General features: G+C 50.9%; 1 protein-coding gene across 2 annotated transcripts in view; it reads left to right on the top strand.

Annotated features, from left to right (window-relative positions):
* Positions 1–15,615, top strand: part of Dpp6 (dipeptidyl peptidase like 6) — a 659,720-nt gene that overhangs the window by 582,183 nt on the left and 61,922 nt on the right. For both annotated transcript variants that reach the window (XM_052172969.1, XM_052172970.1), the window contains exons 11-15: positions 838–961; positions 4,354–4,392; positions 11,981–12,088; positions 13,782–13,873; positions 15,115–15,162. In XM_052172969.1, coding sequence (XP_052028929.1) covers positions 838–961; positions 4,354–4,392; positions 11,981–12,088; positions 13,782–13,873; positions 15,115–15,162 — 411 coding nt within the window. The remainder of the gene's footprint in view (positions 1–837; positions 962–4,353; positions 4,393–11,980; positions 12,089–13,781; positions 13,874–15,114; positions 15,163–15,615) is intronic.

Here is a 15,615-nt window from a genome sequence, read left to right as displayed (position 1 = left end):
CAGTTATATCCCCAGAGGACAGTAACTCCCTCAGCAGCCTCAATTGTTAATATCTGCCAAGGGTGGGGCCGTGGGGGCCTCTCCCTGGTCCGTGCTGGAACGTTGGCTGGCTTGGCCTTGTGCAGGCCTTGTGCAGGCCTTGTGCAGGCCTTGTGCAGGCTAGCATGGCTGCTGGGAGGTGCCGCCCTGCCCAGAGCTCAGCATTCCACAGCTCCCCAGTTGGCTCTCTGCTCTTTCTTCCCCTTCCACCCTCCCAATATTAACATAAGGCCGCTCTGAGCATGGTGCTGTTCTCAGGTTTGGGTAAAATTCAGCATGCGGCATGAAGCTTGGGGACAGAGCCACCATCCCAAATCCTGGGTATGTTTTCCTTAAGGAATGAAGAAAAAGAAGCAAGTCCTCGTGAGCCCAGCTTTAGAGGCTCTCCAGCTCGGTTCTCTGAGGATCCCCTGCACTGCCCCTCACTCAGGACTCCCCCTCTCACTTACCCTCACACCCCACCTCTCTGCCAGGTCCTTCTTCACCCAAACAGCCCAAGTGTAAGCGGCAGTAGAGTTGTGCCTTTGGTAGGTCTGTGATGTGAAACTGAAGTCAGTGGAGGCCCAGCCAGAGTGTGTGACACCCCTCCAGACTGCCAGGCCAACCCCAGTGACCCAGCCTTCGGGTTTATAGCCCTGCTGGTGGGGGATGGGTGCTACGGGTTGTCTGACCACCATAAGGAGCTTTGACCCCACATGCGAATGAGCCCATTTCAGAACCCCACGCCTACACACACAATGGGTGTAGCCATCTTCTGCTGTTCGTTGGCCCTGCTCACACTCTTGTTTGTGTTCGCAGAGAGTATTATATCACCATGGTGAAGTGGGCCACCAGCACCAAGGTGGCTGTGACCTGGCTGAACCGGGCCCAGAATGTGTCTATCCTGACCCTCTGTGACGCCACCACGGGTGTCTGCACTAAGGTACAGTACTGGGACAGAGAAGTGGGTGAAGGAATGGCCATAAAATAGAAAGTGTCCTCCAAACCCTGCTGGAGAAATGTGAAGCCTAACTTAGCTCTGTCATTGACACTATGTCCAGCCTCTGGTTTGCTGCCACCTAGTGGACAAGTCAGATACTGATTGCTACAAGATGGGGGGGGGCACTTCAGAGGTGCAGCCATTAATCTCAGGGGCAAGGAGGGTCTGTTTCCCTTCACACTGGCCGCTCTTCTGGGAATACAGCTCTCCTCATTTTCTGTTGCTCAAAAGACGGGGGACTGGCCCAGGACCTTCCTCCCTTGCAACACTGTAAAGCCAGGTACCCCAGCACAGGTAAAGCAGGTCCAGGCAGACCTGCGCTATATCTAGGAGCAGAAGGCATCCCAGGGCATCCTTCCCTCCTGGCCAGGGCAGCAGACTCTCCCCTCTGCTCTGCAAACCAAGTCCCCACATTGCTGAGACACAGTCCTAAGAAAGTCACCTTGCATTGAATTTAAAAGACCAAGCGACACTCTAGACAAATCTTCTAGAAACTCTTTTTTACCCTAAGTGTCTATTTCCTCTAGCAACAAACACCAGGCTTGCCTGTGCAGGTTTCCTGAGAGCTGTGAGCCCCACAGGACAGCTCTCAGTACACTGCCCAAGGACAGTTCCCTCAGAGGTCGAAATGACGCACTCCTGCCTCTGACACCTCAACTCGGGCTGCCATTTCCCTACCATTACTGAAAGCAATTCTGGGTGTTTCTGATGGGCTTGCTGGAGAGGAAGGCACGACAGGCAGAGCTCGGTGCTGGACATCACTGCTGAATGTCCAAACCTTCTCTATGTCTGTCCTGCTATGCCCAGCATGAATTAAAGAACAGCCACCGCCACCGCCGCTGCCACAGACAGTGCAGGAGCAGCACCTGCCTGGTGGCATCTCAGGTGACAGCAACCAAGCAGAACAACCATTTGGTGTCCGCGCATGATTTGTTTGTGTACTTTCACACACAGCTCTGGAGAGCAATTTTCATATATGCCTTAACCCCTTTAACTGGCTTGGTGTCCCAGGATTGTTTCTTGAAATTATAAACTGGAGTTTTGATCCACATGTCTACTACTAACATGTGTTGTATACACATACATACACACATACATATGCACACACATATATGCATAGAGAGAGGGGAAGGAGAGGGGGGGGGAGAGAGAGAGAGAGAGAGAGAGAGAGAGAGAGAGAGAGAGATCCAAACAGTGCAGCACCTGAGGCCACCGAAGCAGTCCAACAGGACACACAGACCACAGACCAGTGGTGACCGCTAAGTGGACACACGCCCAGCCAGTGTGACACCAGTGGTGACCGCTAAGTGGACACACGCCCAGCCAGTGTGACACCAGTGGTGACTGCTAAGTGGACACACACCCAGCCAGTGTGACACCAGTGGTGACTGCTAAGTGGACACACACCCAGCCAGTGTGACACCAGTGGTGACCGCTAAGTGGACACACGCCCAGCCAGTGTGACACCAGTGGTGACTGCTAAGTGGACACACGCCCAGCCAGTGTGACACCAGTGGTGACTGCTAAGAGGACACACGCCCAGCCAGTGTGACACCAGTGGTGACTGCTAAGAGGACACACGCCCAGCCAGTGTGACACCAGTGGTGACTGCTAAGTGGACACACGCCCAGCCAGTGTGACACCAGTGGTGACTGCTAAGTGGACACACGCCCAGCCAGTGTGACACCAGTGGTGACTGCTAAGTGGACACACGCCCAGCCAGTGTGACACCAGTGGTGACTGCTAAGTGGACACACGCCCAGCCAGTGTGACACCAGTGGTGACTGCTAAGTGGACACACGCCCAGCCAGTGTGACACCAGTGGTGACTGCTAAGTGGACACACACCCAGCCAGTGTGACACCAGTGGTGACTGCTAAGTGGACACACGCCCAGCCAGTGTGACACCAGTGGTGACTGCTAAGTGGACACACGCCCAGCCAGTGTGACACCAGTGGTGACTGCTAAGTGGACACACGCCCAGCCAGTGTGACACCAGTGGTGACTGCTAAGTGGACACACACCCAGCCAGTGTGACACCAGTGGTGACTGCTAAGTGGACACACACCCAGCCAGTGTGACACCAGTGGTGACTGCTAAGTGGACACACACCCAGCCAGTGTGACACCAGTGGTGACTGCTAAGTGGACACACACCCAGCCAGTGTGACACCAGTGGTGACTGCTAAGTGGACACACACCCAGTCAGTGTGACACCAGTGGTGACTGCTAAGTGGACACACGCCCAGCCAGTGTGACACCAGTAGTGACTGCTAAGTGGACACACGCCCAGCCAGTGTGACACCAGTAGTGACTGCTAAGTGGACACACGCCCAGCCAGTGTGACACCAGTAGTGACTGCTAAGTGGACACACGCCCAGCCAGTGTGACACCAGTGGTAACTGCTAAGTGGACACACACCCAGCCAGTGTGACACCAGTGGTGACTGCTAAGTGGACACACACCCAGCCAGTGTGACACCAGTGGTGACTGCTAAGTGGACACACACCCAGTCAGTGTGACACCAGTGGTGACTGCTAAGAGGACACACGCCCAGCCAGTGTGACACCAGGGGTGACTGCTAAGTGGACACACACCCAGACAGTGTGACACCAGTGGTGACTGCTAAGTGGACACACACCCAGCCAGTGTGACACCAGTGGTGACTGCTAAGAGGACACACGCCCAGCCAGTGTGACACCAGTGGTGACTGCTAAATGGACACACGCCCAGCCAGTGTGACACCAGTGGTGACTGCTAAGTGGACACACACCCAGACAGTGTGACACCAGTGGTGACTGCTAAGTGGACACACACCCAGCCAGTGTGACACCAGTGGTGACTGCTAAGAGGACACACGCCCAGCCAGTGTGACACCAGTGGTGACTGCTAAATGGACACACGCCCAGCCAGTGTGACACCAGTGGTGACTGCTAAGTGGACACACGCCCAGCCAGTGTGACACCAGGGGTGACTGCTAAGTGGACACACGCCCAGCCAGTGTGACACCAGTGGTGACTGCTAAGTGGACACACGCCCAGCCAATGTGACACCAAGCGCATACAGGCTGACCAGTGTACCCAAGAGTTAGAAACACCATTAGGTCCCACGGGCCGCTCACTGCTGTGGATTATCCTGGTTGTTAAGGACAATGGCATTCTTCTTGCCTGAGGACACTTGTGCTGGGATGTGAGCCACAAAGAGGAATTACTGCCACACTGAGAAGCCCCGGTGGCCACCGTGTTCAAGGGCAGATGCCACGCAGGTGAAATTAAATCATTCTGTGTACAGGGCGTACAAACAAAGGGCCCTTTCTAACACTCCTATTCTGTTTCAGAAACATGAGGACGAAAGCGAAGCCTGGCTCCACAGACAGGTAACTCCACACACCAGCCCCCATGCTCCCCTCGCCCCGACACCTTGGTCCTCCACGGGCGTGGGTGCTGTGATTTCACACAAGGAGTCACTTGGGGACCCCCACCTGGGACCATCCATGCACATGTGCTGCTGTGACTGGGGCGGTGTGTGCCAGCCCTCTCTTCACCCTCTGGGGAGCTTGCCAGGCAGTGCTGTAGATGCCGAGTTCCCGGGATAACAGTTCAGAAGTCCCCATCCCCAAAGACAGTGATGGGATAGATCTCACCACCCAGTCAGATGCTATAGTTGGTGACCTCAAAATAGTTGAGCCAGGAAAAGCCCACTGTTGCCCAATGAGGCCTACAGTGGCTATGCAGACGAGAGTGTGGTGAGTACCCCATTGATTCTTAGGCATGGTTTTATAGGTGTGACCTCCCTTAGGGAGATATTTTCTCAGAAACTGGACCCCAGAATCATCCCTGTGATTTTGTTTTCCATTCCATAACTCAGGCTCTGGGCCTGTAGAGTACAAGAGGCTGGGGTTTGAGGTACAGCTCACTAGTGAAGCAATGTGCCTGAGACGCTTGGTCAAGTCTCCAGCACTGAAACAGAGAGGTCAGTCCATTAGGGTCAGGAGGGGCTGAAGAGGTGGCTCAGTGGTTAAGATGCAAACCGCCCTTGGCAAGGACTGGAGCTCACGTCCCAGCCTCAGTGCACAACAGTCAAAACTTGCCGTGACTCTAGCTCGGGTGATCAGATACTCTCTCAGACCTCTGAGATCCCTCACACTCGTGTGCACGAGCCCACACACAAACACATATAATTTTTAATTAAAATTTTTAAATAAAATAAATCTGAAAACTAAGAGCTATTGGAAGAAGCCAAGGCAAACAGCCTGCGATACAGTCTTTTGAATTAATGTACTCAGACAGTGACCCCCGAGCACTGGTATTTTCTGTTGTACTCAGAGAGTGACCTCTGAGCACTGGTATTGTCTGTTAATTCTATTGTCTCCCCACACACTCTTGTGTTAGAAAGAATAAAGTTTGAGGAACTCTTCTATTCCACCTGAGGAAATAAAAAATATCTTCAAATCCTGTAAGAAAAATCAAACAGATCTGAATCCAATGAGTCATTGCAGGGAGGGCTAGGGGACTTGCTCCGTGGCAGCGCATTTGTCTTGAGTGTACAAAGTCCCAGGTTCCATCCACAACAAAGTAAGAAAGCAGAACTGTGACTAAGAAACACAGGCACATGTTTCTCTTGACAGGAAAGATTCTATCCATGAAACTACAACTACCAGCAGCCCCTGGGGCGCTTACCTCTCCACTGCTGAGAAGGCACAGCGACCAAAACCAACTTCTGAATGACAGGGTTTGTTGTAGCTTATCATTTCCAAGGGGAGAAGCGTCCATAAGGGTGTCGAGGCATGACAGCGAGCGAGGGGGGCGTGTAGCAAGGACAGGAAGCTGAGAGCACGCATCTTCAAACAGAGCAGAGAGAGCAGACTGGAATGGGACAAGGCTATGGCTTTTGAGGCCTGCCCCAGTGTCATACCGTCCCAGCAAGCAGCACAGCCTCCGCAGATAGAGGACCGATGGTTCTTAATGCAAAAAGTGAGCTGAGCGCCAGCATCTCTCTCTCTCTCTCTCTCTCTCTCTCTCTCTCTCTCTCTCTCTCTCTCTGTGTGTGTGTGTGTGTGTGTGTGTGTGTGTGTGTGTGTGTGTGTGTGTGTGTATGTGTGTATATATATGTCTGTGTCTCTCTCTTGCTCTCTCTGTATCTCTCTGTCTCTGTCCTTTGTCTTTCTCTCCTTTCTCTGTGTGTGTATCTGTCTATGTCTCTCTTTCTTGCTCTGTGTCTCTGTCTCTGTCTCTCTGTCTCTGTCTCTCTGTCTCTCTCCTCTCTCATCTCTGTGTGTGTATCTGCCTGTGTCTCTTTCTTGCTCTCTCTCTCTCTCTCTCTCTCTCTCTCTCTCTCTGCTTCTGGCTGTGGATGCAATGAGACCATCTGTTCATACTTCCACTGCCTAACTGTCCCTACCATGATGGACTGTATTGTATCTCTCTCTCTCTCTCTCTCTCTCTCTCTCTCTCTCTCTCTCTCTCCCTCTCTCTCTCATCTCATCTCTCTGTGTGTATATCTGTCTGTCTGTGTGTCTCTCTCTTGCTCTCTCTGTGTCCCTCTGTCTCTGCTTCCCTCTGTCTCTCTGTCTCTGTCTCTCTCCTTTCTCTGTGTATCTGTCTGTCTCTCTTTCTTGCTCTCTCTGTGTCTCTGTCTCTGTCTCTCTGTCTCTGTCTCTCTCCTCTCTCTCATCTCTGTGTGTGTATCTGCCTGTGTCTCTCTCTTTCTTGCTCTCTCTCTCTCTGTCTCTCTCTGTCTCTCTCTCTCTCTCTCTCTCTCTCTCTCTCTCTCTCACTCACTCTCTGCTTCTGTCTGTGGATGCAAAAGACCATCTGTTCATACTGTCCTACCATGATGGACTGTATTGTCAAGCCGAATCGGAACAAACCCCATTATCTCCTAAGTTGTTTGTAGTGAGGGTATTTTATCACAGAAATTTTAAAGTAACTAATGCATATGAGATAAGGACTTAATACTTAAATGTATAAAAAAATTGAGACAGCTCAAAACTTTTAAGACACCTTACTTACCCCTTTGTGTGTGTGCCTGAAGGAATGCAGTGTTTACAGAAGACGGAGGAAGGTACCAGATCCCTTGGAGCTGGGATTATGTACAGGCAGTTGGAAGTTGCCATGTGGGTCCTGAGAACCCACTTGGGTCTCTGAAAAACAGCAGTGCTCTTAACTGCTGAGCCACCTCTCCAGCCCAAAGAGAGAACTCAATTTTAGAAAAATATGTATGGCTCTATTTTAAAACAAAAAAATCTGAATGGGTATGTCTCCAAGAAAGAAGACAGAATGATCAGCAGATGCATGGGAGAAATATTCATCAGTAATTGCCAGAGAAATTCAGATTGAAGTCACAAAGTGAAAGAACATCATAGCTGATAGAATATTATCAAAAGATGTGTATTATAGAAAATGTGGGAACTTTCACCCCTGCTGGCAAGAACCTAAGTTAGCAAAGTCTCCTCAGAAGACAGCATGGGTTCCTCAAGCAGCTGAGAGTGCAACCCCACTCCTGGGTCTGTATCAAAGGAAAGGAAATCGGAATGCCGACATGGCCCCTGTGTCACGACATCACAGATCACAACAGTAAGGGACACAACAGCGAAGGAGATACAAGATGCAGGAAGGAAGCAAGGGTGATGCTAGGGGATATGGTGACAAATGGCAGAAGCCAGGCACAGAGGGATGTGCACTGTGTGTCGGTCACTTAGCCTGTTGTTATGGCAAAGGGCTGACAAATGCGACTAAAGGAAGGAATGGTGTGTTTGGCTCCTGGCTCTGTCGTCATGGATACAATCCTATGATAAACGTTATGGCGGCAGGAGCGCAGAGTGGCTGGGCACATGATGGCACCCACAGTGAGGCGGTGGAGAGGTGGGTGCTGGTACTCCGTGGACATCCTCCTTTCTCTTTATTCATCTGGAAATGCAGGCTGCAAGATGGTACCATCCACAGCAAGTCTTCCAGCAATTAATCCTGTTGGGAAACAGCCTCACAGACAGACCCCAAGTTGCACTAGTATTTTAGGTGGTTCTTAATCCAGTAAACTTGTAGGTCAAATTAGCCACCATTAACTGCATGTTCTCACTCAAAGGGGTGAGTAATCACAGAATGGGTGATTGCTTGGAATGTGTGATGGTGGAGGAGGTTGGTTGGTTTCAGCTCAGAAGATTCTAATACACAGCATGGTCCAATCATTAATTTACTGTGTCCTTTACAATTACACAGGGCTAGAGAGAAGGCTCGGTGGTTAAGGGCACTGGCTGCTTTCACAGAGGACCTAGGTTCTATTCCTAGCACCCACATGTAAACTTACCAACCATCTGTAACTCCAGTTCCGGGGGATGCCCTCTTCTGGCTTCCAAGAGCTCCTTCATGCCCATGGTGCACATAAACTCATGCAGACTCACACACATACACATAAAGTTAAAGAAAATAAAATGTATAAGTAGAGTCTAAGCTGTATTTGACATGAAAAAGTCATGGCTGATGTATTCGTCAGCCCCATTTGTTCATCCCTGCATGCCTACACATTGTAAAGCACTCTTCTATTTGATAAATATAAATTGTTGTTGGTTTAAAATGCTCAGCTATAAAATCATGAATCAGCTACTCTCCTTCAGCGTATGTTATATGCAGCATGTACCAGGATATTGATCCTTTTATCAAGGTGAGTAATATTCCATGTCATGGATATACCACAAGTGACCAGCCATCCACACAAGACAGGTGTGTTCCATCCTGGGCTGCTGTGAGAAGCTTCAGTGAGTCTAACCCACTGTGAAACTCTATGAGGGCACCGGGGCAGCCATGACAAGCTATGGTGAATCTGACAACCTACAAACCATGCTCTATAAGGGCTCATACCTACTCAAGCTCCAGAGAAACACAATTGCAAACAGCTTCCCACTGCATCTTTTTTCCCTAAAGGGATTCATGGACACTACTTTCAAAAATGATCTGCATTCTTCATGCTGCAGGGCTGCCACTGCCACCAGCTGCCAGGAAGCCTCTGGCTTCTCCTTCAGGGTCTCAGACGTTTCTCATCAGAGGCCACAGGCATGACCCAGGGAGATACACTTAGGCCACACCCCCACTGCCCGTCCACCTCCCGAGTGTTGCAACAGCTTGCTGCACACAGCCCAGAAGACCCTGCAGACCCAGGGGCATCCTGTCTGCTCCAGCTTACCAGTCTCCCCATTGCGGTGCCAGCAGGATGGTTGGCACTGTGCTGGCGGCCTCACGTTGTCATCGCCATCTGCGTGTCCAAGCTTGTTGTCTTCCCTTTGCCTTCCTAAAGCCTCACTATGGGCCTCACAGAGAACCCCAGAAGCACATGGGCACATGTGTGTAGATCCTTACCATATGTGGATATGCTACAGAAATTGTAAATCTCATCTGCCCACATGCGTGGCCATCACTGCTGCCAGCCTGGCAAGTTGTCTCTTGCGTAAGTCTGTGAGGTCCTCCAGGCTGTGCACACTTGGGTGTTGAAGTCAAAACTGCAGCCTGGCTACGAGTCCTGTGGGTGAGTTTCCAACCATCTTACATATTTAGCTAGATATTTGGTTTTGCGATTTCAGACTTTGGGCTAGAAGGTCAAAGGATAGAAGCTATGGAAGAAACTAGCAGAAGCCACACAGAAACTGCATTCCTTGAAGGTCTGCTGTGGAAAGAGCTGGCAGTCGGGCACCCTAGCAAGGAAGTCAGAGTCCCTCAATATCAAACAAGAGGCAGAACCTGTATTCAAATCCTGGGCCCAAGTCACTTTGTCACTAAAGGCTTATTTACTAGACTGGAGAGATAGCTCAGGCAGGAAGGAGCTTGCATGCAGCACGGAGAGCAGAGTTCAACCCCCAGAACCCACACGAATGAGCACAAGGCATGGTGGGATCTGCTGGGAATCCCAACACTGGGAAGAGGAAACAGGAGGACTCACTGACTGTTCAGCCTAACCAAATCAGCATGCCTCAGGCAAGTGAGAGAGAAAACAGAAAACAGGTAGACAGTGCCCTGAGGGAGAACAGCCAAGACTGGTCCATGCTAACCAATGTATACATACACACACATACACATGCACATGTGCACACACTCAAACACATACTCTCATCTACACATGCACCCACTCACATGAACACATGCAAACGTATGTGCATGCACACACATTCACATGCACACTCGCATACATACATACACACACACTCGTGCACACACACTTATACACACACACACACACACTTGTTTCACACACACACTTGTTTACCACATGAGCAATTTTCCAGACACTGCCCTCCTCCACACAAGGCTCCAGGGAGCAGTGGACAATGGCCTCAGAAGCTGAGGCCTCTCACTATGAGCACACCACTTCTGTCCAGAATTAATCATATTACTTTTAATCTCTGTCCAAAGTGCAAACGTTTCCCCCAGAAAACTAGGGGACTCTTGCCTCATCCGTCCCACAGTTGGCAAACAAAAGTCCATTTAAAAAGACAAATTAACGGCTGCTCTTTCCACTCCTCTTCTGTTAAATACCACACTCCCAGCTCTAAATAGAAAAATCAATATTTGCAGATTAAAGGTTTCATTTTATTGCAAATATTCATGGAGATTAAATGTCATTTTAATCACGTTAGTTCATTTCTCTGAGCACATCATATTTGCGTGTGTTCCCTCGCTGTGGGGAGATGAGGTTTTCCTGGGCCAGCTGCGCTTTATTTACTGCTTGTTCGCGTCTCTGAGAGCTTCTCGATCACAGTATTTCACACCTCAGCCAGTACGCGAAGTAACCAGTCACTGGTGTATACTGATGGAAACTTCCAGACTTCGGTTTCAGAATACGGTAGAGATGCTACTGTACCACAATCACTCTGCCCACAGAGTGGTCACCCCACTAGAGCAGGCTAAGGGCTGCAAGGACCTGCCTGCTCGGCTCTTGGGGTGCCAGGAATAGAGGGGTGGTAACAATGTGCATCTGGCTGGCAGCCATGACCCCAGAGTTGTTGTCAGGAAGAAATGACTATTACTCAAACCAATGCACCACCTAGCTCCTGCCTCTTCAGGATGTCTGTGAGAGCTAAGGTGGACTCTCTGTTGTCTGAGCTTTAAAATAGATACAGTTGGTCCTTGTGGGTTTCTTTTCTCAATGTGCCTCCTCAGTGGGTGGTTCCATGTGAAATAGGTTTTATTAAGGAAAAGCAGACAAGGCTAGAAGAGAGAAAAGTGGGGTCTGTGACACGTCTTCCCAGTTGGCTTTGAGCTGGGATGTGACAAGACTCAATGTAGCAGCTCTGTGTGCTTCGGGGCTTCCCAACAGCCACTGAAGTCCAGTCCGTGTCCCTGGCTTAGTTCCCACCTTGAGCTGTGCTTGGAGTGTGCACGAGCCCATTTCTTCACTGACCCACCTGTACTGCAGACGACAGTGTTGTCTGCCTCTCTCTAGGATATGCAGGGTGCGCGTGGGATGCGTATCTGTGTAGGGTATATGCACATGCTTTTGTAGGTGTGTACAGGTGTGCACATGAGTGCACAGGCATATGTGTGTGTGCACGTGGAGGCCAGGCATTGATGCCGGTGTCTTCCTCAGCTGCTTCTGACCTTAGTTTTTGAGAGAGACTCCCTCACTGAACCTGGGTCTCACAAGGCTGACTGGCCACTAAACTGCCTCTGCTCCCCCAGCGTTCGGGTCACAGCCCCTTGTTGGCACTTTCTGAATTTTTACATGGTTCTAGGCTTCTGAACAGCAAGCACTTAACCAACTGAGCCATCCCCAGCCCTGCTCTGTGGACTGAGGTGCCCCTTGCTTTCTCTTCTTTTAGAAAACCAAAGATCTGACTGTCTAATCGCACACAGACTCGCTCGCTCTTCAACTACATCTGTCATTAGAAATTACACATAAGATGCCTGCGCGCTCCCTCCCCAACTCACTCCTGCTCCCATACAGCTTTGTGGTAACAGGCCTGCTGTCTTTGTCCCCAGAATGAAGAGCCCGTGTTCTCCAAAGATGGAAGAAAGTTTTTCTTTGTCAGAGCGATCCCACAGGGAGGCCGGGGTAAATTCTACCATATCACCGTATCATCATCCCAGGTAAGTCCTCCTGTCTTCTGTGCTGCTGTGCTATTGGCGCTGGCCTTGGGGTGAGCACACTCACCCTTCCTAGGACCCCAAGATGCCCTGGGAGGCTGATGGTCACAGCTGGGTTGCAAGGGTGAGGTGCCACAGCGCTTGTCCACATACAGGGGAGGGCAGCAGCTGGAGTGTAAGTTCTCTCCTGACGCACAAGAACATGGACGTGGAATATGACATTTCCAGCAATAGAGGGACACGAGACTCACTGATGGGTAGCAACGAAGATGAGCACTGAGTGCCTGTCTGCCCTTCCTGACACTCTCCTGTCTCTCGAGGCCACTCTTAAGTCCTTCATGAATCTCCCACTATCCCCGGCACTGCCTCTACCCAGAGTGAAAAGCGGATCTGGCCTTGGCCATACCATAGCTGATACCATAGCTACTGTTTGATGATGTTCATACCTGCTCTGGTCAGGCAGCGTAGGAAGCGGGGGCTGAGCAGGGAAGCAGGATAGCTGATGAGCGGGCCTCCCGGAAGCCCAGTGACCCCAGGAAGAGCGGCTTGGATGCTGAGCTTTGAGAGGATGGACACCTGCCTGACCCTCTGTGTCCCCAGTGCCATCCCTGTGTACAGGTTTGATTTTAAAGCAGGCTGGAGTTATCAAGAATGGAGAAACTATATAAAATGTAATTAGGAAGAAGCCTGTTTAGAAGCACATGTGTATCTGGTTGGATCCAGAAGAAAAGCTGTCCCCTTAAGGAATATCTGGGAGGGAGGAGAGAGAGGCCCTGAAATGCCCTGGAGAGGGGCGATGGCTGCTCCCAGCTTAGACAGGCATTTCTGTTTTCCAGCCACTTAATCACAAGGCTTACGAGGCGTCCAAAGCCTGATTTCATCTCTTCACTTTCTCACTGTGGTCATTCCAAGCAAGATTTAAAAATAAAACAAAACAAACAAACTATTCTTTCATTCGGCCCCAGTCTCTAAATTCTTGCAAAGGACCGGAAATTGCTAGAGTCCCTTAGCGTCTGTCAGGAAGTGGTCTCCATCCTGACCGAGGCGCCCTCTCTTGTCCTGGCCTCTGCTTCCATGCTCAGGATGGCATAGGTGTCTATGCAGCTCGCCCCTGGGTCTGCAGTCCTTCTTCATGTTGCCCTCCATGGCCTGTGTTAGGCTCCATCCCTCTGCACTGGCTCCCAGGGCAGATGGCATGCAGAACAGCCACCCGCAGCTGTGCCTCAGCATCCTAGCTGTAAAGGCCACCCTGCATCTGGTGCAGTGATGGCAGGCTCTGGGAGACACCTGAGAAGGAAGCGAACTCAGCAGGACCTGGACCTCAGCAAGGATGGCAGACACTATCAGAAGGAGGACACTGAGCCCCTCCCAACTCCTCCCTGACTCGGCTGACTTGGTCCTTCCCACATACTCTCTTGCCTCCATCCTGGGCCCTAACACAAACATTAAATTCACGCGTGCACAGGCTTCGGGTGTGTATCTGTAGAAGGTAGGATGAGGCTCGAGGAACAGGCCTGACAGTGGGACCATCTGATATTCCCACTGGCAACACTCAGAGCCGTCGCAAAGGATGCCGGATTTAACCCAGGACACATGAAAGAGAAGCAAAGGGGGGGAGCACATTGCCTCATTTCTGACAGGCTCCAGAATGAGGCACCAAAGCTGCCTCCTTCCTGACATCTTGTCTGTATTTCAGCCCAACAGCAGCAATGACAACATCCAGTCCATCACCTCTGGGGACTGGGATGTGACCAAGATCCTGTCCTATGATGAGAAGCGGAATAAGATGTGAGTGAGAGCTGGGGAGATCCCGGGAGCTGTCTCCGACCGCCCCCAGGCCCCCTTGTTATTTCTAGTCAAATGTGCTGAAAGGGGAGACACAGCTCAGGGCCCCCCTCCCCTCCGAGGTCACGGCACTCAGCATTGTGAGCAGAGGTCCTGACTCAGCCAACTTCCAAAGCTACAAGGCACAGTGACAAAGGACAGCAGACCAGTGAGGTGACACAGGTTCACAGAGGTGCTCTGAAGCAGTTCTTTATCAAGTCTGCAGACCTGGGCACAGGCTGAGGGCATCCCCAACATGATCTCACTAGTACTATGGTTATATGTTAGCATAGGTATGCTTGTCCATTGAAAAGGCAAACTAAGACGTCCTGGGGGGATGATTCCATCACTAATGTACTCACTGTGCAAGTGTCAGGTCCTGAGTTCAAGCCCCAAGACCCACATAAACAAGCAGACATGGTAGCCTGGGCTTATAATTCTAGTGCTGGGCAAGTAGGGCTCTGGGGCTCGCTGGTCAACACACCTCACCCAGTCAGTAAGCTGAGTCCCAGAGGTAGACCCTGTCTCCAAAGAAAACCAAATATCGGGGATGACCTTGGAATGATACCCAGGGTCAGCCTCTGGCCTCTATAAGCAAGTGCACATATATGCCCCTGTACACACACACACAGACACACCTGCATACATACAAATATGCAGCTACATGTACACAAACACACACACACACACACACACACTAAAAATAAATACCAAGACGCAGAGAAGTTAAGCTGCTTTCCCAGATTATTCAGTGCCTATCAGAGGGTCCAGGAGTTTGTAGGTGTCCAGGCCCAGCCCTGTACCTGATGCCACTTGGCCCCACTTTCACCCAGTAGGCACTCTCAGGCTTAGGATGAAACCAGCAGACATGCATTGCCCAGACCAGGTTTTATGGGACTATATAAAGTCTCCTCCTTGCCCTCCAGGTTACATGGGGAAACCCATGTTCATGTCTAGGTGTGCCCTTCCCGTTGCCCTCACTGCTAAGTTAGGACCCAAAGCAGAGGCGGGGGATGGGTCAGTGACTGGTATGTCCCTCTGTCCCTTCCCTACGGTGGTCATGAGTGTGCTCAGACCTAACATGAGCATTGCTCGTTAAGCAGGCCCCTGTCCCTGGCAGGTACTATGAAGACACTAGGGTGGGGCTTGTGGCCTGTAAATGTACCGAGGCAAACTGACCCAGTATACCTTTTCCATCTCCACAGCTATTTCCTGAGCACAGAGGACATGCCACGGAGACGACACCTCTACAGGTAACTGGCTCTCACTGCCTTCAGGGCCTTGTGGCTTTGCAAACCACAGCTCAGAGCAGCCCATAGGAGGTGACAAGGACAGCTGGAGGAGAGAAAACTAAAGAAGCCCCTGGACCCAAGGCCTCAAGTCCTCTTTCTGCTTTGGTCAAATTGGAGCGCGCTCTCTCTCTGTCTCTCTCTCTTTTTCTCTCTGTCTCTCTCTCTCTCTCTCTCTCTCTCTCTCTCTGTCTCTCTGTCTCTCTCTGTCTCTCTCTCTGTCTCTGTCTCTCTCTCTCTTTCTCTGTCTCTCTCTCTCTCTCTCTCTCTCACACACACACACACACACACACACACACACACACACACACGCACACACACTCATACATTCATGCACACAGACCCTTCTCCTCTTGAGCGACTCCCCCTGTCTGGCTCTACACTCAAGCATTACCTTGGCAGATGGCCTTTATCTGC

Source organism: Apodemus sylvaticus, chromosome 2 (genome assembly GCF_947179515.1).
Source record: "Apodemus sylvaticus chromosome 2, mApoSyl1.1, whole genome shotgun sequence".
Taxonomy (NCBI): domain Eukaryota; kingdom Metazoa; phylum Chordata; class Mammalia; order Rodentia; family Muridae; genus Apodemus; species Apodemus sylvaticus.
The sequence above is the reverse complement of the archived record's forward strand: the minus strand, read 5'-3'. Positions and strand labels throughout refer to the sequence as shown.